A 24,482-nucleotide genomic window follows, 5' to 3' on the forward strand; every position below is an offset into this window, starting at 1 on the left:
TATAGGTGGGAAGTACCACAGCTCGACCTATTAGGTAGGAAGAAGCGAGGGCCACCTTAAGAACCCCAGCTCTGAATGCAGAGTCCTCTCTGGCCACAACATCCAGTCGGTAATGCTATATAAAAGTATGCGAAGAGGATGAAGTGGCCACCTTATAAATGTCCACAGGTGAAAGCACCTGTACCTCCTCCCAAGAGGATGACTGCACTCTGGTAGAGTGTGCTGGAAACAACTCTAAAGGTGTTTTATCCTGCAGGATGTACGCTGAGACAATAGTCTCTTTTTGTCAGTGAGCCAAAGTAGCCTTAGACACTGCCTCGCCTTTATACGGACCCTCAAAAAAGACAGTCTATCTGACTTGCGAAAGGCATTCTTACCTCCAGATACCTGATGATTAATCTCTGAACATCCAAACACTGAAGGGACTGATATTCGCCAATACACTCCTCATGAGAAAAAGCTGGCAGAGACACTGCCTGATTAATATGGAAGGCAGAGTTGACCTTCAGAGGAAAGGAAGGTACTGGACAAAAAGGTGACTGCATCTGCAGAAATGAGCAAAAAGGGGTCATGACAAGACAATGCCTGTAGCTCCAAAATACGCTTAGCAGAACAGATGGCAACCAAAAAGGCTACCTTCAAAGACAGATCGTTCCAGGACACCTGTTTTAATAGCTTAAAAGGAAACCTCGACAAGGCCCTCAACACCAAATTAAGGTCCCAGGAAGGCACAAGTAGGTGAAAAGGAGGCCGCAATCTTTTGATCCCCCCCCCCCCCCCCCCCCAAAGAAACATCCGGGTGAGTTGCTATAGCTACTCCGCCCAGCTTTCCCCAGGAAACAGCTGCCACCGGAGCCTTCAGAGAGTTCAAGACCAGGCCCTTATCCAGTCTCCTTGAAGAAAAGCTAGAATAGAAAGAACTGTCGCCCGCCAGGGGGGCTCCTACTTGCAAAAGGCCTTAAACATATAGCAGACACGAACGTAGGCCAAAGAAGTGGAAGATTTTCTCGCCTTTAACAGGGTGGAAATTATTGAGGAAGAACATTTTTTCCTGTGCAAGCGCTTCCGCTCAAGAGCCAGGCAGTAAGACAAAATGGAGCCAGGTTGATATGATCACTAGTCTTTGAATCAGCAGCCCTGGAGTCCCTGAAAGATGCAAGGGATGGTCTACATGAAGATGCATCAAGTCAGCATAAAAGGATCTTTGTGGCCAATCTGGTGCAATCAAGATTACTCAACTGCATAACACTTCCACCCATCAAAGCATCTTCCTATGAATGGTCATGGGGGAAATATATAAAAGAACTCCCCCATGGGCCAAGGCTGCACTAGAGCATTAATACCAAGGAATATGGCTCTTTCATCCAACTGAAGTACTGACATACTGTCGTGTCGCCATCAGATCCTTTTGCGGTCTATCTCACTGGTGACAAACTGGAAGGCTGCTGGACTTAGCTCCCACTCTTCGGAGTCCAGAAGAGACCTGCTAAGAAACTCTGCATGCACATTCTCCTCACTAGCAATGTGTGATTCTGAAAGCAGGGAAAAAGAAATTTGTTTCCTCTGACACTCCCCGGCTTCTGATACCCCTTGCCGACTGACATACACCACTGCTGAGGCGTTGTCTGAGAGAACCTGGACAGCTTTGCCCTGCAGAACAGGGAGGAAATGAAGCAAGGCCAAATGGATGGCCCTGGTCTCCAACCTGTTGATGGAGCGCAAAGCTTCCTCCAGAGGCCAACAGACCTGAACCACGTGACACAGAGAAGTTTTTGAAAGACAAATTTAGGCTTTTACGTGGAAAGCTGAAATCCAGAACCTCCAGGGTAGCATTCTCTGAAATGCTCCCTATTCCACGCACAGGTTCCCAGATGCAGGCAGAACTCAGGAGTCTCAATTCCTGGATGACACAATGGTGCAGAGAAGAGGGGATTCAGTTTTGTAAGGAACTGGGAAACCTTCTGGGGAAGGGGGAGTCTTTTCTGAAGGACAGGCTCCACCTTAACCAGGGTAGAATCAGGCTGCTGGCGCTAACCTTTAAAAAGGAAATAGAGCAGCTTTTAAAATAGAACAAGGAGGAAAGTTGACAGTCGCTCAGAAGCGCATGGTTCAGAAGAGGTATCTTCGGGAGATACTAATGAAACAGGAAAGTCAGGGCATACCAACAGAGAGGTTTCAATAAAAGCACAGTCCATGTGCCTATAAGTAAAGAACCACCTAAGCTAAAAGATTCTAAATTATACCTGTCAACTGAAAAGCAGGTTCTTAATACAAACAAAAAACTTATTTTGAAATGTCTGTATGCCAATGGCAGAAGTCTAATTAAGATGGGAAAGTTACAGTGTATAGCACTGAATGAAGAGGTAGACAAACTGGCATCTTAGAGTCCTGGTGGAAGAAAGATGACCAATGGGTCAGTGCTATACCAAGGTACAAATTACATTGTAATTATAGGGTGGACCAATTTGGTGGAGGGGGGGTTGACACTTTATGTTCAAGATGACAGAGTCCAACAGGATAAAGATCCTACAAGAAACTAAATGCACAGTAGAATCTTTATGGGTAGAAATCACATGTATGCTGGGGAAGACTATAGTGATAGGAGTATACTACCGTCCACCTGGACAAAATGGTCAGACAAATGATGACATGCTTAGAGAAATCAGGGAAGCTAACCAATTTGGCAGTGCAATAATAATGGAAGATTTCAATTACCCCAATATTGACTGGGTAAATGTAACATCAGGACATGCTAGGGAGACAAAGGTTCCTGGATGGAATAAATGACTTCTTTATGGATCAATTGGTTCAGGAACAGACAAGAGAGGGATCTATTTAATGTTGTGAAGATGAACCAATGAGCCGAGAGAAGGTTGATGCTACCTGCAGGGAGGAGCCCTGCAAGTCCTTGTTGTAGGTAGACAGAACTGGTCGAAGCCGAGACCCAACACGACCTTCACCAATACCAGCCCTCATTCCCCGCAGGATAAGCCCTTGGGTGCCGGGGCCACCTGGACTTAGGTGCAGGTCTCCAATAGACTCCCATGAAGAAAGAGACCAGGCTGCCGAGATGGATCCACAATGTCCGGCAAGCAACAAGCAGTGTGGAGGTTTCCCAAGGATCGAGGCAGGTGGCAATCAGGTGATGACCAGGAGTCATACCGGGGTCAGGCAGGCAGCGATCAGGCGAAGTCCAGAAGTCATACTGGGGTCGAGGCAGGCGGCGATCAGGCGAAGTCCAGAAGTTGTACTGGGGTCAAGACAGGCGGCGATCAAGCGAAGTCCAGAAGTTGCATCGTACCGGGGTAGAGCAGACAGCGATCAGGTGAAGTCCAGAAGTCGTACCAGGGTTGAAGCAGGAAGCAATCCAAAGGGATGACAAGACAAGGGAGCGGAGATGGAGTCAGGAACACGCAACCAACTACTCCAAGGAACTCGACCTGTTGCTGACGCGTCCAATGCAGGTCAGGCAGGACCTTAAGTAGTAAGGCCTAGGTGATGCCACCATTGGGCGCCACAGGAGGTTTCCCGCCGCGGGCCCTTTAAATAGCAGAGAGATGCGCACGTGTCTAGGGACACGTGCACAGCGGAGTGGTGCTCCCGGCGTGGCGTGTCCCATTGTGTGCGGCGATCTGCCACACCTAGAGCCTGAAGGTCGTTGTGGCGGTGGCAGTTTCCCTGCCGCCTGATGCCCTTGGTGAGAGCGGCCGGTCATGACCCTACTCCATGGTCGGCCGAGCATAACATTTTAAATCTAATTTTTAGTGGAAAGCAGGATTAGCTGAGAGGTGACGGTGGGGGGCCACTTGGCTATAGTGTTCATAACATGATCAAATTTGAATTAATGATTGGAAGGGGGACAATAAGTAAATCAACAGCTCTAGCACTAAATGTTCAAAAGTAAGACTCTGATAAAATGAGGACAAAAGAAAAAACTGAAAGGTGTAGCTACAACGGTTAAGAGTGTATAACAGATGTGGACATTGTTAAAAAATACCATTTTAGAAGTGCAGTCCAGATGTATTCCACACATTAAGAAAGATGGAAAGAAGGCTAAACGATTGCCAGAGGATGTGGTTAGTGCAGTTAGTGTAGCTGGGTTAAAAAAGGTTTGGATAAGTTCTTGGAGGAGAAGTCCATTAAAGGCTATTAATCAAGTTTACTTAGGGAACAGCCACTGCTATTAATTGCATCAGTAGCATGGGATCTTCTTTGGTTAATTGCCAGGTTCTTGTGGCCTGGTTTGGCCTCTGTTGGAAACAGGATGCTGGGCTTGATGGACCCAGCATGGCAATTTCTTATGTTCTTATGTTCTTATTGCTGACAAAGTTAAAAGGTGAAGTGAAAGAGGCTATTTTAGTCAAAAGATCTTCCTTCAAAATTAGAAGGATCCATCTGAAGAAAATAAGAAAAAACATAAGCACTGGCAAACTAAATGTAAAACATTGATAAGACAGGCTAAGAGAAAATTTGAAAAGAAGTTGGCCATAGACGCAAAAACTCATAATAAAAACGTTTTTAAATATATCCGAACAGGAAGCCTGCGAGGGAGTTGGTTGGACTGTTAAATGATTGAGGAGTTAAAGGGGCACATTGCGGAAAAACTAAATTAATTCTTTGCTTCAGTCTTTACAGATGAGAATGTTGGGGAGATATCCATTTCAGAGACAGTTTTCAATGGTGATAAGTCAGATGAACTGAACCAAATCATGGTGAATCTCGAAAATGTAGTAGGCCAGACTGACAAACTGAAGAGTAGCAAATCACCTGGACCAGATAGTCTATACCCCTGAGTTCTAAAAGAATACAAAAATGAAATTTCAGACCTATTACAAGTAATTTGTAACCTGACATTAAAACCATCTGTTTTACCTGAAGATTGGAAGGTGGCCAATATAACCCTGATATTTAAAAAGGGTTCCAGGGGTGATCTGGGAAACTATAGTCTGGTAAGCCGGACTTCAGTGCCAAGAAAAAATCATGGAAACTATTCTAAATATATTAAAGAAAATCTGGCCAGAGAGTCTATCCGGCCCTCCTCGTCTCCCGCAGGAGCGAGTTTCTTCTTTGTAGCCAAAAAAAGATGGGCCTCTCAGGCCTTGCATTGACTACAGAAGCTTTAATGGCATTACCAAAAATATTTGTTACCCATTGCCACACATCTCAGAACTGTTCATTTGCTTGCAGGGCGCTAGAATCTTTACCAAGTTAGACCTAAGAGGAGCCTATAACTTCATTCGCATCAAACAAGAGGATGAGTGGAAAACAGTCTTCAATACCTGTGATGGACACCACAAATACCGCGGTATGCCCTTTGGGCTTTGCAACACATCAGCCATGTTTCAAAACATGGTCAACAAAATTTTCCGGGACTTCCTCTATTCCTACGTTGTGGTTTAATAGATAATATCCTCATCTACTCCCAGTCCTTGGCTTCTCACCGAGAAAATGTGAAACAGGTACTTCAGCATCTACGGGAGCACTACCTCTATGCAAAACTTGAGAAGTACCTCTTTGAAAGTAGCAAATTACTTTCCTGGGCTACATTATTTCTCACACCTATATCCTGATGGACCCAGCAAAACAGCAAGCCATCTTGCCCCAGCTGGCTGTCCTCCGGGCCCTACAGCGCTTCTTAGGATTTGCCTATTACTACCACCAGTTAATTCCTGGAAATTCCACCCTAGCAGTCCCACTTATGGCCTTGACCAGAAAAGAGGCTGACACTCGGAGCTGGTCTCAGGAAACCATCTATGCTTTTCAGGTGCTAAAGCACACCTTCACTCAAGGTCTCTGCCTGCAACATTCAAATCCTGAATGTCCCTTCATTGTGGAGGTAGATGCCTCTAACCTCGTTATATAAGCTGTCCTCAGTCAACTCAGTACTGAAGGGACTCTTCTACCATGTTCCTTCATCTCCAGGAAACTTTCCCCGGAGTGAACTACTGGCAGTAAAATTGGCATTGGAGGAATGGTGACACCTCTTAAGAGGGTGCCAAGTACAGGAACACCATCTACATGGACCATAAGAACTTGAAGTACCTTCAGCAAGCCCAAATACTCAATCCCAGGCAAGCTTGCTGGTCCCTCTTCTTCTTCCGGTTTGAATTTGAACTCTGCTACTGACCAGCTGCAAAAAAAAAAAAAAAACAACTAATGGGCAGATGTGCTCCCCCATTCCTTTTTAACAGAAGATGTAATGGAGACCCCCTGACATCATTAATCCTGCAAGAATCATCCTCACTTTTTATACTTCTGTCCCTGCTGGGAAGATGGTTGTGCCCAAGAGGCTCTGGGAAAGATTATTAAAATGGATGCACAACTTTTGCGTGCAGGACATCCAGGATATCCCACATCACATGTAAGCAGGTTAGAGATCTTGGGGTGATTCTAGATAATCGACTAAACCTAAGGAAAATGGTCAATTCAACAACGAAAGATTGCTTTTACAGATTACAGGTCTTAAAACAACTTAAACCTCTCTTATTCTTCCACGACTTCAGGACAGTCCTCCAAGCGCTACTGTTCGCCAAAATAGACTACTGCAGCGCCCTTCTACTAGGACTCCCCAAATCCACTACCAAACCTCTTCAGATGATTCAAAATGCGGCAGCAAGATTGTTGACCAGTACCAGCCGCTACGAACACATATCACCAATTCTCAGGAACCTACACTGGTTACCAGTAAATTACAGAATTCTATACAAATCAATCACCTTAATCCATAAAACCATCCATCATCAACTTCAACTTGACCTAGAAATACCTTTCAAACTTTACTCCTCTAACAGACCAACTAGAGACATTTACAAAGGCACTCTTAATGTTCCACCCACTAAAGCTACACGCCTCGCTACGACCAAAGACAGAGCCTTTTCAACAGCAGGCCCTTCCATCTGGAACAGTATCCCATCAAACATCAGACTGGAGCCATGCCTATTAACTTTCAGGAAAAGACTTAAAACCTGGCTCTTTCTCCAAGCCTTCCCTGAACCACCAGACAATCACTAGCTGGCCTTCCTTCTTACCCAGCCTGTCACTCCGTTTCTCAAAGAAAAAAAATAAATGGACTCTTAGACTTCAGATTAAAGCACCGTTCTTAAGTTTTTAACTTGTACTCTACGGTAAAATTACTTTACTGGCCTTTTCTTCTTTCCAGCTTGTTGCAAGCTTCCAAGTTCCCGCCCCCTGTTGATTGTAACTTTGACTTATTCCTGCTTTGGTTATCTTTCGTTTACGTGAATTTGTTACTCTAGTTTTTTCCCTCTGTTAAACTGTAAACCGATCCGATATGGTAATCTACTATGAAGGTCGGTATATAAAATTGTTAAATAAATAAATAAATAAAATCTCGAATTCTCAACCTCCTTCAACATCAATTCACAGCTCGTTACTGGAGGGCTCTCAGTCAAACATTTGGCATCACCTCAGATATCACCATAACCTACCATCCTCAGGGCAATAGACAGACCAAGAGGATCAACCAGATTCTCAAAACTTTCCATAGATTGTAAATTAACAAAGGACAAGATGACTGGGTCACTCTGCTACTCTGGACGGAGTTTTCGCACAACAACCATGTGAGTAGCACCATCAACCTGCCTCATCTCTCCAAGCCCAGCCTGCCTTTTCTCCCCTACCCAGCTGGCCTCATCCTTCCAGCCATCTTGTCTTTGTCCCTCCCAGTACCTTCCTCGCTTGCCCTCGGACTGACTGCCGGATTCAACCTGAACCTGAACTCTGATGATTCTTGCCAGCCACCTGCCTCTGATCACAGCCTGGCCCTTGACCATCCTCGATTGCCATTTGCCTCTAACCCTAGACACGTCCAGGACCTATGTCAATACCAACTCCCAGGAGACTCATGTCTATGTCCTGCTGGCCCCTGGAACCTAAAGGCTCAAACCAAGGGAGAAATGGCTGATAGAGGTGAAGCTTCAGAACAATCTCTGCCCAGTTTTTATTTTATTTTTCCTGGGAATTTCAATTTTATAACAAAATAAGAATCAGTGGAAAAATGACTGTTATAACACAGAAGAAAAATAAGTGGAAAGGTAATTTTTCCACTGATTTTTTTGTCAAAACATTGAAATTCCCAGAAAAAATGAAAACAAAAGTCCTTAAATGACTGCTGAAAGAAAGGATAGTACAGTTTCCAGAATACAATGGAATATAGGATTCAAAGCAACATGACTTTGCCAGAAGTAGGTCTTGTCAGACAAATCTAATCTTCTTTGATTGGGTGATCAGAGAACTGGATCAGAGATGAGCACTTGTACTTGGATTTCAGTAAGGTCTTTGACAAAGTTCGACATTGGCAGCTTATAAACCAACTGAGCACCCTAGGAATGGGCCCTAAAATAACTGATTGGTTAGAAACTGGTTAAGAGAGAGGCAACAAAGGATAGTGGTAAATGGAGTTCATGCTGAGGAAAGGGGTATTACCAGACGTGTGATGCAGAGAAAGCAAATGTTGCTTACCTGATGTAACAGGTGTTCTCACAGGACAGCAGGATGTTAGTCCTCACAAATGGGTGACATCGAGGATGGAGCCCAACCACGGAAAACTTCTGTCAAAGTTTCAGGAACTTTGACTGGCCCCTACTGGGCATGCCCAGCACGGCACTAACCCTGCAGCCAGCAGGGGTCTCCCTTCAGTCTTGTTTCAAAGCTACAGGCAGTGCCGAAAAATAAAAGAAAAACGAACCCAACACCGCGGGGTGGCGGGCGGGTTTCGTGAGGACTAACATCCTGCTGTCCTGTGAGAACACCTGTTACATCAGGTAAGCAACATTTGCTTTCTCACAGGACAAGCAGGATGGTTGTCCTCACAAATGGGTGAGTACCGAGCTGAGGATGTCCTGACTTATACCAAATGTACCCAACGGTGTGCAACAGGCACAACAACTGGGGTGGAATTTGGGGAAGGGCATCCGCACCCTACCGGGAAGGTGGAAGGGTGTTGGTACATCATGTTGGAAAAAGGTTACGCAAGACAGATTGGCCGAAGATGGAATCCTGTCTTCCAGCTTTGTCCAAACAATAGTGGGCTGCAAATGTATGGAGTGAACTCCAGGTAGCAGCCTTGCAGATGTCAGGAAGCGGCACCGATCGAAGGTGTGCTACTGAAGTCGCCATGGCCCTCAAAGAGTGTGCTTTGACACGGTCTTGGAAAGGAATGCCAGCTTGCTGATAGCAAAAGGAAATGCAGTCCGCCAACCAGGAGGAAAGAGCCTGCTTACCCACAGGTTGTCCCAACTTGTTAGGATGGAAAGAGACGAATAATTGAGTGCTCTTCCTGTGAGAAAACTGTACGGTCTAGGTAAAGGGCTAGAGCCCGTTTACAGTCTAGGGTATGCAGAGTCTGTTCCCCGGAGTTAGAGTGGGGCCTGGGAAAAAAGATAGGTAGTATGATGGATTGATTGATGTGAAACTCCGAAACTACCTTAGGTAAAAATTTAGGGTGAGTGCGGAGTACCGCCCGGTCCTGCAGGAGTTTAGTGTAAGGCAGATAGGTGACTAGGGCCTGTAATTCACTAACCCTGCGAGCTGAAGTGATAGCCAAAAGGAATAACACTTTCCATGTGAGATATTTAAGGTCACAGGAGTGCAGAGGTTCGAAAGGTGGCTTCATAAGGCGACCAAGAACCAGATTAAGGTCCCAAGATGGGGCCGGAGGACGTAAAGGTGGCTTCAAATGGAGCAAGCCTTTAAGAAAGCGTGTTACAAGGGGTTGTACTGATATAGGAACACCCCCTATACCTTTATGGAAGGCGGCTACCGCACTGACATGCATTCTTATGGAAGAGGTCTTTAGGCCTGATTCCGATAGATGCCATAAATAGTCCAAGAAGCTAGAGATTGGACAGGAAAGGGGATCAAGGGACTGAGAAGTGCACCATGATGTGTACCGTTTCCATTTGTAGGAGTACGATTTTCTCGTGGAAGGCTTTCGTGAAGCTATCAGGACACGAGAAACTGAATCCGAAAGGTCAAACGGTTGAAGGACTAACCTTTCAACATCCATGCCGTCAGGGACAAGGCTTGGAGGTTGGGATGGAGGAGGCATCCGTCGTTTTGAGTGATCAGATGCGGGTCCTTTCCCAGAGGAATGTGCCTGCGGATGGAGAGATCCTGGAGTATGGGAAACCACACTTGGCGTGGCCAGTGCGGTGCTATCAGGATCATGGTTCCCCTGTCCTGACGCAGCTTCACGAGAGTCTTCGACAGAAGAGGAAGTGGAGGGAATGCATAGAGCAGACCGGTTGTCCACTTGAGGGAGAATGCATCTCTCGGGCGAGAGTGCTGGCTCCGAATGAGAGAGCAATAATTGTCCACTTTGTGGTTCTGAGGGGACGCAAAGAGGTCTATGTGGGGAGAACCCCACTTGTGAAACAGAGAGGTCGCTACCAGAGGATTGAGTGACCACTCGTGCGGTTGGAAGACACGGCTCAGCTGGTCTGCCAATACATTGTCTACTCCCGGCAGGTAGGTGGCCCTGAGGTACATGGAGTGGGAGAGGGCTTCTGCCCAAATCTGCGCAGCTTCCTGACACAAAAGGAAGGAGCCTGTGCCTCCCTGCTTGTTTATGTACCACATGGCCACCTGATTGTCTGTCTGAATTAAGATTGCATGGTTTGACAGGCAAGTTTGAAAAGTCCTGAGAGCATAGCGAATGGCTCGCAGCTCCAGGAAATTGATCTGGTGTTTGGCTTCCTCTAGTGACCAGAGTCCTTGAGTTTGTAGGTTGTTTACATGGGCTCCCCAACCGATGTTGGAAGCGTCGGTGGTGAGAATTATTTGAGGATCTGGTGGGTGAAAAGGCAAGCCCTGTAGGAGGTTGCACTGATTCGCCCACCAGGCAAGAGATAGACGAAGCATGTTTGTGATGCGAACAATGGAGGACAAAGGCTGAACAGCTTGTGTCCATTGCTGTCTCAGAGTCCATTGTGTGACTCTCATGGCCAGGCGAGCCATGGGAGTCACATGAACTGAGGAAGCCATGTGTCCCAGTAGAACAAGGAATTGACGAGCTGTTGCTGTGTGTTGAGACTGCAGCTGGCAAGCTAGGGACACAAGGGCTTGAGCTCGTTGATGAGGAAGGAAGGCTTTTGCCTGTAAGGTGTCCAAGTCTGCCCCAATGAAGGATAAGATTTGAGATGGGACTAAGTAGGATTTCTCGTAATTGACAAGAAACCCTAGAGATAGCAAAGTTTGAATGGTTAGGGTCAGGGAGGACCGAGCAATCTGCTGGGTTGGGGCCCTGAGTAACCAATCGTCCAGGTAGGGGTAGACGTGGACTCCTTCCTTCCTGAGGAACGCTGCAACCACCACGAGGCATTTGGTGAAGACTCGTGGCGCGGAAGCCAGGCCGAAAGGTAGCACTCGATATTGGTAGTGATTTCGGCCTACTAGAAAACGCAGGTATTTGCGATGAGATTGCGTGATTGCAATATGGGTATATGCGTCTTTGAGGTCTAGAGAGCAGAGCCAATCCCCTCTCTGCAGCAGAGGAAGAAGCGAGCCTAGGGTTACCATCTTGAATTTCTCCTTGCAAAGGTACTTGTTGAGGGCCCGGAGGTCGAGGATCGGACGAAGTCCCCTTGACTTTTTTGGGATCAGGAAGTACCTGGAGTAGAACCCCAGTCCTTGTTGTAAGGGAGGAACGGGTTCTATAGCGTGTGACTGTAGGAGAAGAGAAACTTCCTGTTCTAAAAGAACAGAATGATCTGTGTGACTCCACGCCTGTAGAGGTGGGGAGTCGGAAGGAAGAGTCAGGAAGTTGAGATGGTAACCCCGTGCAATTATTGCTAACACCCACTGATCGGTGGTGATGTAATGCCACCTTTCCAGAAAGTGGCACAAACGACCTCCCACTGGAATGGCTGGAAGAGGGGTTTGGCAAGTGCTCTCCAGGCAAAAGTCAAAAACCAGCAGCAGGGCCAGGTTGTGGAGCTGCTGTGGGCTTTGGTTTACGAGTCTGGCGAGGTTGAGTCTTATGATAAGATCTCGCTGGCCTAGCCTTAGCTGATGGGGGATAATACTTTCGTTGCCTGAAGAAAGACTTTTTGGAGTCTTTCCTAGATGGCTGTTTAGGAGGCAAGTCAGGAGGGATAGATGAGAGCTGTCTTAGTGTCTCATGATGATCCTTTAGTTCAGCAACGATTTGCTGAATCTGCTCACCAAACAGATTATCCCCTAGACAGGGTAAGTCAGAAAGTCTGTCTTGAACCCTCTGGTCGTAGGTCAGATGACTTAAGCCAAGCCCAGCGTCTGGCGGAGATGGCTGTAGCAGAAAGTCTAGTGGAAGCATCAAAGACGTCATAAGCGGTTCTTATTTCGTGCTTCCCAGCTTCAAATCCCTTATTTAGGAGAGACTGGAGCTGCGGCTGGAACTGTTCTGGTAAAGCATCTGAGTAGTCTTGCATCTGCTTTAGAATGACCCTATTGTATTGAGTCATATATAGCTGATAAGAAGCTATTCTAGAAATCAGCATAGCTCCTTGGTACACTTTCCGTCCTATACTATCGAGGAATTTATTTTCCTTGGTAGGAGGTATGGAAGAATGTGGCTTTAAGCGTTTAGCTTTCTTTTGGGCTGATTCTACCACAACAGAGTGATGATCTAATTGTGGTTTTTGAAAGCCTGGTGCTGACTGTACAAGATAGGTAGAGTCAGCTTTCTTGTTTACTGGAGGAACAGATCCAGGAGATTCCCAATTCTTTTTCAACAGGTCTAGAAAAACCTGATGAATGGGAATAGAGGTTAAGATTTTTAGGGCATCCAGGAATTGGAGCAATTCCATCATCTGGTGCCTGTCATCTTGTTCAGATTGAAGTTGAAAAGGGACTAATTCTGACATTTCCTTCACGAAGTTTATGAAAGAGAGGTCCTCAGGGGGAGAACGCTTTCTACTCTCTGTTGGAGAGGGTGGTGAAGGCAAATCATCGGTGTCAGTAGAGGTATCATCACCCCAAGTGTCATAAGGATCACGAGGAGGCTGAATACCTGAAGGCCCCGGTTGAGGCTCCGAAAACCCGGAGGGAATCACCGGGGGTATCGAGAAAACCTCGATGGAATCGATTGCCGGTGCCGGCAGTCGAAGGAATCGGTGTCGGCATCGGCATTCTCGGTGGGAGCTGATGTGCGTATCGCCCCCGAGGAATGTAATCGGTGGCGAGGGACGACAAGGCATCGATGGACAACTACCCCCCGAAGGGGGAATCCGATATTGGTGTTTCTCCCACCGATGACATCGGTGACCCGGGTAGCACCTGTTGGAAGGGCTTTAGTAAGCGTCTTCCATACGGGCGAGCAGCGGTGCCAGCGCTGCTGGAATCGGGTCGGTGACCGGTTCCACCGTCGGGTGGCCAGGAGTCGGGGGTGCCGAAAAGAGGCTGGAACCGTAGCATCGCCATTGTCGATGGCCTCCGTGGACCAGCCGGTCCAGTTCTGTTGCCCGGAGAACCCTGTGGTAACAATACACCGTCTCGACTGGAGAGGGAGGCTGTAGGCTGAGCCGGAGGGAACCACCGTCACCGGTGGAATCGCGGCTCCCAAACCCCGAGGGGGTGAGGGTTGCCTCGGTGTCTGCGAGACAGGAGTGGACGGTGCCGCTTCTGCTCTAGACTTTTTAGGCGGTGGCTCGGCCGGTGCGGAGGTCGATGACGTCGATTCCTCGACGGGCCGAGACTTATGACGTCGATGGCGATGTTTCTCCTTCCGATCCCCTCGAGCATCAGGGGAAGGGACGGGAGTCGATGGCCGTGAAGACATCGATGGCGGACGGTCACCGGAGGGCTGTCGATGATGATGAGACCTCGACGGTGCCGGTTCCAATGACGTCGATGCAATCGATGGTGTTGGGGTGCGGGCATGGAAGAGGAGCCCCATCTTCTCCATCCTGGCTTTGCGACCTTTTGGTGTCATGAGGGCACATTTGGTGCAAGTCAGGACATCATGCTCACTTCCTAAACACAAAACACAGACTCTGTGGCGGGTCCGTGATTGACATAGTTTTGGGTACAGTCCGGACACCGACGGAACCCCGACGCCATGGCCCATGGGCCAAAAATTTAGCCGCGGGGAATGTCGACTGCCAACAGGGCCTCGAGGGGCCAAACTCGATGTAAGTCGACTAAAACGACGGCAAAAACTCACCGAAGTTCCGCGGACTGAAAATTTGAAGAAGGGAAACCCCTGAGGGGCAAATTTTCTTCAGAATAACGAATTCCAAAATTCCTGTCAGGAACGTGGTTAAGAGTCTTCTAACCGCGTGACTACTGCTGCGCGGAAAAGAAGACTGAAGGGAGACCCCTGCTGGCTGCAGGGTTAGTGCCATGCTGGGCATGCCCAGTAGGGGCCAGTCAAAGTTCCTGAAACTTTGACAGAAGTTTTCCATGGTTGGGCTCCATCCTTGATGTCACCCATTTGTGAGGACAACCATCCTGCTTGTCCTGTGAGAACAACTGGTCTATAGCATTGCAAAAAGAAGTAAACTGAGCAGACCAGATGAACCTCACTGTCCTTTTCTGCTGTTATGTTACTGTGAGGCCTCCACCTGAGGCTCTGCATGTTCACTTTGATTTGTGACTGTTTAAGGTGTGTGAGTAGGATGGATTCTTGCTATTGGCCCTAGCCATGTATCAAGGTGTCAAAGCTGATTAGGATTGCTTTGATGTGGCCTGACCACCCAAGGAACTGTGTGTAGGGCTCCGTGTATCTATGTAGTATTTAGTGGCAACATGGATATATCTTTGCAGTGTTGTAGGGACAATTGGTCTTTTTCTGCAATCACACTTTATGTTATTGTGTTACCTTCAAGCTCAATTTATCTGATTAATGAGGTAAACCCAGAGTCTCCTCCCAGGCCTGAACTACTTGAGGCAACATCCTAGAGCAGATGTCACTAGTTGGAGATATTATAATCTTTCCTGAAGCAACAGTGAAACATTTCTTATAACAGTCCATGATGGATATCTTGTAAGAGAATCATGAATCTCTCTAAAAGTTGCTTGTCTCCTTCATGTGCAACTTTGTTCACAAATATGCAAAGCAATATTAAAATAAATAAATAAATAAATAAAAAAATTTTAATTATATATATATATATACCACAAAAAACCCTTAAAAAAGGGGGAAAGGAAAAAAGCACCTGAATTCACTTATAATACTTGATACCATCACTTATTGAAGATAAAAATTCATATTTTATGAAAAAATTATTTTATAAAATTTTCTTTACATACAATTCAAGATACTCATACATACCGTATTTTTCGCTCCATAAGACGCACTTTTTTCCCCCCAAAAGTGGGGGGAAAATGTATGTGCGTCTTATGGAGCGAATATTAAAAAAAAAAAAAAAAATCTAACAAACCCCCCCACCCTCCTGACTCCCCCAAGACCTGCCGACTTAATTTACTGCAAACCCCCACCCTCCTGACCCCCCCAAGACCTGCCGACTTAATTTACTGCAACCCCCCACCCTCCTGACCCCCCCAAGACCTGCCAAACGTCCCTGGTGGTCCAGCTGGGGTCCAGGAGCGGTCCGGAAACGATCTCCTGGGCGTGGGCCGTCGGCTGCCAGTAAACAAAATGGCGCCGACGGCCCTTTGCCCTCACTATGTCACTGGGACCGACCGCTGCTATTGGTCGGTCCCAGTATATATATATATATATATATATATATATATATATATATATATATATATATATATACATACACATACATACACATATATACAGTATATATATATATATATTTAATATATATTAAATAATATATATATTAAATAAATAAAGATAATAAATAAATAAATAAATATATATATATATATATTTGTTTATACTTAACCCCCTCTATTTCTCTTTACTCTTACAATCCCAGTTCATTAGCCCTTGTTAATTGTAACTGCTTCTTTTCATCACGTTTTATTATGTTTTTTTGGTTGTATTCTTCGCACCCCTGTTTTCTGTAAACCGACATGATGTGAACGAGTTCATGAATGCCGGTATAAAAAAACCTTAAATAAATAAATAAATAAATAAATAAAAATATGTAAATCAATACCCCCTCCAGTGTATTGCTTCCCTGGTTTTGTTAAGGGCTATGCCCTAAAGTTAACTGTATTTATCTGTTCTTTGTAAGGGCTTCGCCCATAAAGTTCATGTTTACTGTGAACCGATGCGATGTGCAAACGGACATCGGTATATAAGAGACATTAAATAAATAAATAAATAAGTATGAATTTTTATCTTCAATAAGTGATGGTATCAAGTATTATAAGTGAATTCAGGTGCTTTTTTCCTTTCTCCCTTTTTTAAGGGGTTTTTGTGGCTCATATCAAGCATTAGTTAGGTAGACATTGCCAAATTTTTGGTTTTATATATATATATATATATATATATAATATATAGATAGATAGATAGATTTTTTTTTTTTTTTTTTAGATAGAAGAATTTGAAGAAGGGAATAAAATTCATAGAGATGCAGCCTAGTTTGATATGGATAACTGAAGCAGAGCCGGCTGTGACCAACACTGAGTAACAGATGTGGCAATGAATGACAAATATTAATACCTGCATAATGCTTAAAAAGCCCGACTAGGGACCCCAGAAGAAGAAAGTAAGAAAAAAAACTGTAAAAATCATGATGAAGAAAGCACCGAAAGACAGAAATCTATACAAACACTCCTTCCTTTGCAGATGTCGGACAAAATCAAAACAGAGTAGCATTTATCTTTGTTAACATTCAGGTTTCTGACTTTTTCTCAAAAGTTCTTTAGATGTTACAACACCTGTAACATGACCTGTTTCCTGTTGGTCCTTTTTATCATCAGAGAACAGAGTTAAAATCACAGGCAAAATAATTTTCCATTTCATATTTTTGCCACCATCCCCTCCTGCAAACACACATACTTCTTTCCCCCACTCAGGGCTGGTGCTTCCAAATAAGTAAACTAGGCAGTTGCCTAGAGCATCAAAATTTGGGGGATGGCAAAATCCTGCTAGCACAAGGCCCAGAGGGTTGCTGTGTCAAAACTAATAATGCCAAATAAGGGAGCTCTGTGCTGAAGCCACTGCCGCTGGTAGAAGGAAGCGTTATACGGGAGCTGCTACCAATAGGTACATTGTGGGATGCCATATACTCTTGCACTGGCCCTGCCTCCCACTTGAAGAATGTCATTCAAAGATACTGTTTCACTTACGCTAATGTCATGTCGTTGCTAGCGTCAAGGCCAACCTCGATAACAGTAGTACCCTCGATGTCCACTTCTTTGCAGGGGGTAGTGTTTCGTCCAGTTACCCGACAAGCCTGATAGAATCCATGTGGCTTCACGCGACCAGAGTCATTACCCACAAATACCTGCAGTACCACAAGCTCATTGTGACCTTCCAGCTGGAACCAAGCAGCAGAAATATAACGTTAACTGACTTTCCAAATGATCTTTATCATACAATTTAACATTTAAAATAAGATAAACTGCATTACTACTCCAGAAACAATAATTCAACAAAACTATTTAGGAACTTCATGTCAGCTTATGCAGGCTTCTGGAGATCATTTCACTTTGTGAGCATAAGAAATTCATGTTGCCTGAATGAGAGTAATGGAGTGAATAGACCCACTGCACTGAGGCAGGGTTAGCACGCTGCTTTGTCAGAAGCAGCTCACTGCAGGAAAATGCTGTTGGAGATACACAGACTGCATCATTAATCGGCCTGGATAAAGCTACTTAAAGGTCTCATTTAACAGCATGATTCCTCCCCTTGTGGGCTCTTTCATGGCAGAGAGGAGAAAAGGGAGTTAAGTTGTAGATTACCAATATGAATGAGCTATGCCTATACCTGGGAAGATCTCCAGGTCAGACCACAGTCTTTGCGTTTTGAGACTTGTCTATGGGACAAAATCCTGGGTCTCCAAGCCTTACAGCACAGGTATCGGCACTGGGCAAGGGTAAGAGGAAAGAAAGAATGGGGAGAGTGAGAGGAGAACACAGTCTCCTCTCCTACTGTTAGCACTGCAGCAATGAAGGAGATGAGGTGAGGGAGGGGAGATCAACGAAGGCAGGGAGTGAGACGATAGTAAGAATTGGAAAGGAAAAACAGGGCGGCAACAGTAGAGAAACCAAGAGTGAGGAGAGCAAATAAGAGAGGGGGAAGAGAAAGGATAAGGAAGAGTGAGATTAAAGACAGAGGTGAGAACAAGTGGGAGGGGAGAGGAAAGGAGGGGATGGGAAGAAGGGGGCAGAAGAGGAAACAGCAGAACAAGGGAGAAACATATATCGTTGTGTATAAGAAAGGTAGTAGTCACTGCAGCATATATGTCATCATATTTTTCATATATATATATCTATAGATATATATCTATATAGATATGAATATAGAGATATAGAGATATAGATATAGATTTCAACTTAAAGCCATGAGTAATAAATATATTCCAAAGTTAGCTTCTCATTTCCTTTCAGCAGAAAACAGATTTGCTTGTTTCTTTTGGCTTTGCACACACAATATATTCTGGCAAGCGTTTGCAGCTAAACTGGAAACGTATGGTGGAAGGGAAGAAAAGTAAGTGAGAGTAGCTGGAGTAGCCATAAGATTGAGCCATGAAGTAGAACTAGGGGTCATGAAAAGAAACTCCAGGAAGGACGACTAAGAATCAATGTTAGGAAATATTTCTTCACAGAGAGGGTAGTGGATGCCTGGATTGCCCTTCCAAAGGAGATAAAGCAAAATTGCTTACCTTGTAATAGGTGTTATCCCAGGACAGCAGGATGTAGTCCTCACATATGGGTGAAATTAGTAATGGAGCCCTATGTACGGAAAACTTCTGTAAAGGTTTCTATGAAACTTTTGACTGGCACCAGAGTGCCTACTGAGCATGCCCAGCATGCCATGATATTCCCTGCCACAGGGGTCTCCCTTTAGTCTTTGTTTGTAGCAAATAGCGTTAGCCAAAAATAAAATAATAAAACGTATCGGACCCAACTCCGCGGGGTGGCGGGTGGGTTTCGTGAGGACTACATCCTGCTGTCCTGGGATAACACCTATTACAAGGTAAGCAATTTTGCTTTATCCCAGGACAAGCAGGATGCTAGTCCTCACATATGGGTGATTAGCAAGCTAGAGGCTGAGTCATTTTGTGCTGAAGCAACAGTAAGGTATTGACGATGAAATGACTCAGCCGAAATCACAGCAGGTTGGATGTAGAAGGAGTTGGGATTAAACTGGAAACAAGTTCTTTAATACGGATTGTCCATATGCTGAATCTTGTCTTCTCTCTTTGTCTAGACAGTAGTGAGCTGCAAAGGTGTGAAGAGAACTCCATGTTGCTGCTTTACAAATGTCCAGAATAGGTACAGAGCGAAGGTGTGCTACTGAGGTTGACATTGCTCTGACTGAATGTGCTTTTACTCGCCCTTGGAGAGTAAGGCCTGCTTTTTCATAACAAAATTGTATGCAATCTGCTAGCCAGTTTGACAGAGTATGCTTACCCACTGCTTTACCCGGTTTGTTTGGATCATAGGACACAAACAGCTGATTTGATTTTCTTTGGGCTGCAGTGCGGTTTAAATAGAAAGATAACGCACGTTTACAGTCCAAAGTGTGTAAGGCTCTCTCTCCCTGGTGAGAGTGAGGCCTAGGAAAGAATGTAGGCAAAACTATGGTTTGGTTTAAATGAAATTCCGTGACAACCTTAGGAAGGAATTTTGGATGTGTACGGAGGACTACTCTGTCATGAAGGAACTTCGTGAAGGGTTCGTAAGTTACTAGTGCCTGCAGTTCACTGACCCTTCTAGCTGATGTAATGGCTATGAGAAATACCGTTTTCCAAGTGAGGAATTTAAGGTCACAAGTATTTATGGGTTCAAAGGGAGAACGCATAAGTCTAGTGAGCACTACGTTCAGATCCCATTGTATGCTTGGGGAATGAACTGGAGGTTTAATGTGAGTTAGGCCTCTCATGAATTTACTGACGAGAGGCTGTGTGGAGACAGGTGCATCTTCCAGCTTGTTATGGTAAGCTGAGATTGCACTTAAGTGTACCCTTACCGATGACGTCTTAAGACCAGAGTCTGAGAGATGGTAAAGGTAATCTAGTAGTGAGGTAGTGGGGCAAGTGAAAGGATCTAAATCTTTGTTAGTGCACCACAATGTAAACCGTTTCCATTTGTAGGAATAATTCTTTCTAGTGGAAGGTTTACGTGAAGCTATAAGTACTTGAGATATAGAGGATGGGAAGTTGAATGGCTGTAAGATCAAGTTTTCAACATCCATGCTGTCAGGGACTGAAGGTTGGGATGGCGCAACTGACCCTGTTCCTGAGTTATGAGATTGGGAGCTACTCCCAGGCGAATCGGGTCCCTGACTGAGAGATCTAGCAGTGTGGGGAACCATACTTGTCGAGGCCAATATGGGGCTATGAGTATCATGGTCCCCTTGTCCTGTTGCAGCTTCACTAGTGTTTTGGTTATTAGCGGTATTGGTGGATACGCGTATAACAGGCCTGAATTCCAATGGCGGGCAAACGCGTCTCTTGGTAAGCTGTTCTGCTGCGAGAGGAGAGAGCAGTAATTGCTCACTTTGTAGTTCAGATGGGATGCAAATAGATCTATTGATGGTTGACCCCAGCGTTGGAAGATCTTGGCTGCCAGTGTCGGGTCTAGAGACCACTCGTGTGGTTGGAAGTGACGACTGAGGCGATCCGCTACTGTGTTGTGGATGCCTGCTAGGTAGGTTGCCCGTAGTAGAATTGAGTGTGCTAGGGCCCAGTCCCATATTTGGGCTGCTTCCTGACAAAGGAGGTACGAGCCCGTACCCCCCTGCTTGTTGATGTACCACATGGCTACTGTGTTGTCCGTTTGGATCAGAACAGTCTTGTGTGAAAGGCAGTCCTTGAATGCATATAGAGCATAGCGTATAGCTCGAAGCTCCAGGAAATTTATCTGAAAAGAGGCTTCTTGCTTTGTCCACTTGCCCTGTGTTTTCAGATGAGCAATGTGCGCTCCCCATCCCAAGGTGGACGCATCTGTAGTTAAAGTCACTTGTGGAACTGGCTGCTGGAAAGGTAGGCCTTTGAGCAAGTTGATCGGTGATGTCCACCAGAGAAGGGAAAACTTCAGATCTGGTGTTATCTGAATGTGAGTGGACAGTGGCTGAGTGGCTTGAATCCATTGAGATTTGAGTGTCCATTGCATTAGTCGCATGGTCAGTCTGGCCATGGGAGTGACGTGAACTGTTGAGGCCATGTGTCCGAGTAGGATGAGGCACTGATGAGCTGTGACTGTATATTGATTGCAAATAGAGTGTGCCAGGAGAACGAGTGTTTGAGCCCGGTCTTTCGGAAGAAAGGCCTTTGCTGTGATGGTGTTGAGATCTGCACCTATGAACTGCAACTGGTGAGATGGTGTGAGATGGGATTTGTCGTAATTGATGAGAAATCCCAAGGAGTGAAGCAATCTTATTGTGAGATGGAGAGAAGTGACAGCTCCGCTCTGTGTATGACTCTTGATGAGCCAATCGTCTAAGTAGGGGAACACATGCACTTTTTGCTTGTGAAGATGTGCCACCGCTACTGCTAGACATTTTGTGAATACTCGAGGTGCTGATGCAAGGCCGAATGGTAGCACCCTGTATTGGAAGTGTTGACCTTGTACCCGAAATCGCAGGTACTGTCGATGAGGTGGAAAAATGGGAATGTGAGCGTAAGCGTCTTGAAGATCCAGAGAGCAGAGCCAATCTCCTTTTTGAAGAAGAGGTAGCATGGTGCCTAAGGACACCATCCTGAATTTTTCCTCTTTAAAAATTTGTTGAGATTTCTGAGGTCCAGGATAGGACGTAGCCCCCCGGTTTTCTTTGGAATGAGGAAATATCGGGAGTAGAATCCTCTGCCCCACTGAGGCCTGGGAACTCTTTCGATGGCCCTGGCAGTCAGGAGGGTAGATAATTCTGCTTGCAGGATTGTGTAATGATGAGACACTGTCCCAGACGGAATAGGGGGATTGTCTCTTGGCACAGTGAGGAAGTCCAAGTGGTACCCTGAGATATGATTGAGAGTACCCATTGGTCTGTAGTGATGGAGGTCCAAGTTTGAAGATGGTGAGCAACTCGGCCTCCGACAGGTACTTGTGGATAAGGATTTTGGGAATGACTCATGCCCTCTGGTTGTACTTCAAAATCCGGAAGTGGACGCCGCAGGCGGAGGCTGCTGAGGCCTAACAGTTCTTTGGCGAGGCTGAGACCGTTGAGCAGGTCTTTGTTGTCTGGGCCTGGCTACTGGTGGATAATACCACCTAGGGCGGTAATATGGCTTTCTTTGTTCCCTTCTTGGAGGCCTCCTTGAAGGTTGATGTACCTCTTGTGGCAGCTGAGAAAGCTGTTTGAGGGTTTCTGTGTGGTCTTTGATGGTGGCCACCGCCTCCTTGACTTTATCGCCAAAGAGGTTTTCCCCTAAACAAGGCAGGTCCGCCAAGTGCTCCTGTACCTCTGGTCTCAGCTCTGAAGATTTAAGCCAGGCCCATCTTCTAGCTGTTATTCCGGATGCAGACAATCTGGATGCTGTCTCAATGAATCATACGTGGCCCGAACCTCGTGTTTTCCTGCCTCTAGGCCTTTATGTACGAGGTTTTGAAATCCTTCCTGAAGATGGTCAGGTAACTGATGAGACAGGGATTCAACTTGTTTCCATAGGTCACGCTGGTATTGATTCATAAAAAGCTGGTATGAATTTATCCTAGATACCAGCATAGCAGCTTGGAAGATCTTCCGGCCAAGATTGTCCAAGAACCTGTTATCCTTTCCAGGAGGTATGGAGGCGTGTTGCTTTAATCTTTTGGCTTTCTTTTGAGCCGACTCAACCACCACTGATTGGTGTGGTAGTTGAGTTTTTTGGAACCCCGGGATGGGTTGCACTAGATAAGTGGCATCCGCCCGCTTATTAACAGCTGCCACCGACCCAGGGTGTTCCCATATCCTGTACATAAGTTCTTGTAATACTTCGTGAACAGGAATAGCAAGAATTTCCTTGGGAGGATCCACGAATTGAAGCACCTCCAAGGTTTTTTGCCTGCTGTCTACTTCAGAAATGAGGGAGAAAGGAATTGTTTGAGACATTTCTTTAATAAAGTTGGAGAAAGACAGATCCTCTGGCGGTGACTTTCTTCTATCTTCTGGCGGAGAAGGCTCAGAAAGGAGATCTTCATCCGAGGAGAATTCTTGGTCACTATCATCCAGAGGGTGCTCCAACGGCCTAGTAGGCTTAGCTGGAATTTCGGATAGTGGAGTCTGAGGTCTAAGGGGTGGCATGACACCCGAGGGACCTGGTAATGGCTCTTGATTCTCATCTACATCTATAGGTTGTGGTAAAGATGAGAAGCAATGGATCAGTGAGTCCAGCTTGTCCATTAATGGTTGAAAAATGGATTCTTGAGAAGGCATCGACGGTGCCATCGGGGTCGATGGCCGTGGTGGAATCGATGGTAACCGGGGAATCGGCAGTGCTGGAACCGGTGGTTGCGGCCTAGGTAGAACCGGTGATGGAATCGGCGCCATCGAGGAGAGCGGTGATTTCCTCGGCATCGGTATTGAAGGTATCGGTGATGGGACCGGAGATCCTCCTATGACCGGTGTCGATGGCAGAACCGGAGTGGAAGGCCGTGGCATCGCCTCGATAAAGGCATCCTTAACCGCTTGACGTATGTAACTGTCAAGTTCCGCCCGCATGGATGATGTGAACAGAGCACCCATGGGGGGAGGCGGTGGCGGCGATAGTAGTACAACCTCAGGGCCCTGAGGAGGTACGATTCCTTCCGCCGGAATCGGCGAGGGTTGGCTTGTTGGTGGCTCAGAAGCCTTACTTTGGAGCCGGGCTTTCTTAATTGGTGTCCCGTCCTCCGCCGATGGCTCCGCCGGGTATCGGGGCGGTGGTTGCTGTGTGCAGCCTGCGATGCCGATGGCGATGTTTATCTTTTTCGCGCCCTTTTTCGCTGCTCGATGTGGACGCTCTAGACGATGGAGAGGGGGAGGAGAATGGAGCGTCTCCTGATTCCTTAGACTGACGTTTTTTTAGGACGACCTTCCTAATCGACCCAGCCGGAGAAGATTGTGTGGAAGTAGATGGAACAGTAACTAGCTGTATTTTAAACAATTGTTCCATCTTGTCGAGCCTAAGACGTCGACCTTTCGAGGTCATCGTAGCGCAAAGGGGACAATTTCTCACGTCATGGCCTTCTCCAAGGCAGAGGACACAGTCCTGATGAGGGTCTGTGATCGACATATTTCTTGCGCATTTTGGACATTTTTTGAATCCTGTAGCCATTTTGTGGCCGGACAGCCGTCGACAGCCTTGACTCAGGTACAAAAATTTTTTATGAAAAACGGAACGGAACCGTGAATCAAACGAAAAACTTACCCCGATGACTACTGAAGGGAGACCCTATGCGGCTAAGTTTTTCTAAGTTTCCCGTAAGGAAAATAT

The 24,482-nt window shown here is 46.0% G+C and overlaps 1 protein-coding gene across 6 annotated transcripts in view; it reads right to left on the reverse strand.

The window, feature by feature from the left end:
* NFAT5 (nuclear factor of activated T cells 5) overlaps positions 1–24,482 on the reverse strand; it is an 852,247-nt gene that overhangs the window by 417,328 nt on the left and 410,437 nt on the right. For all 6 annotated transcript variants that reach the window (XM_029608296.1, XM_029608298.1, XM_029608295.1 and 3 more), the window contains one exon: positions 17,212–17,402. In XM_029608296.1, coding sequence (XP_029464156.1) covers positions 17,212–17,402 — 191 coding nt within the window. The remainder of the gene's footprint in view (positions 1–17,211; positions 17,403–24,482) is intronic.

The sequence above is a fragment of the Rhinatrema bivittatum genome, chromosome 7 (genome assembly GCF_901001135.1).
Source record: "Rhinatrema bivittatum chromosome 7, aRhiBiv1.1, whole genome shotgun sequence".
Lineage (NCBI taxonomy): Eukaryota > Metazoa > Chordata > Amphibia > Gymnophiona > Rhinatrematidae > Rhinatrema > Rhinatrema bivittatum.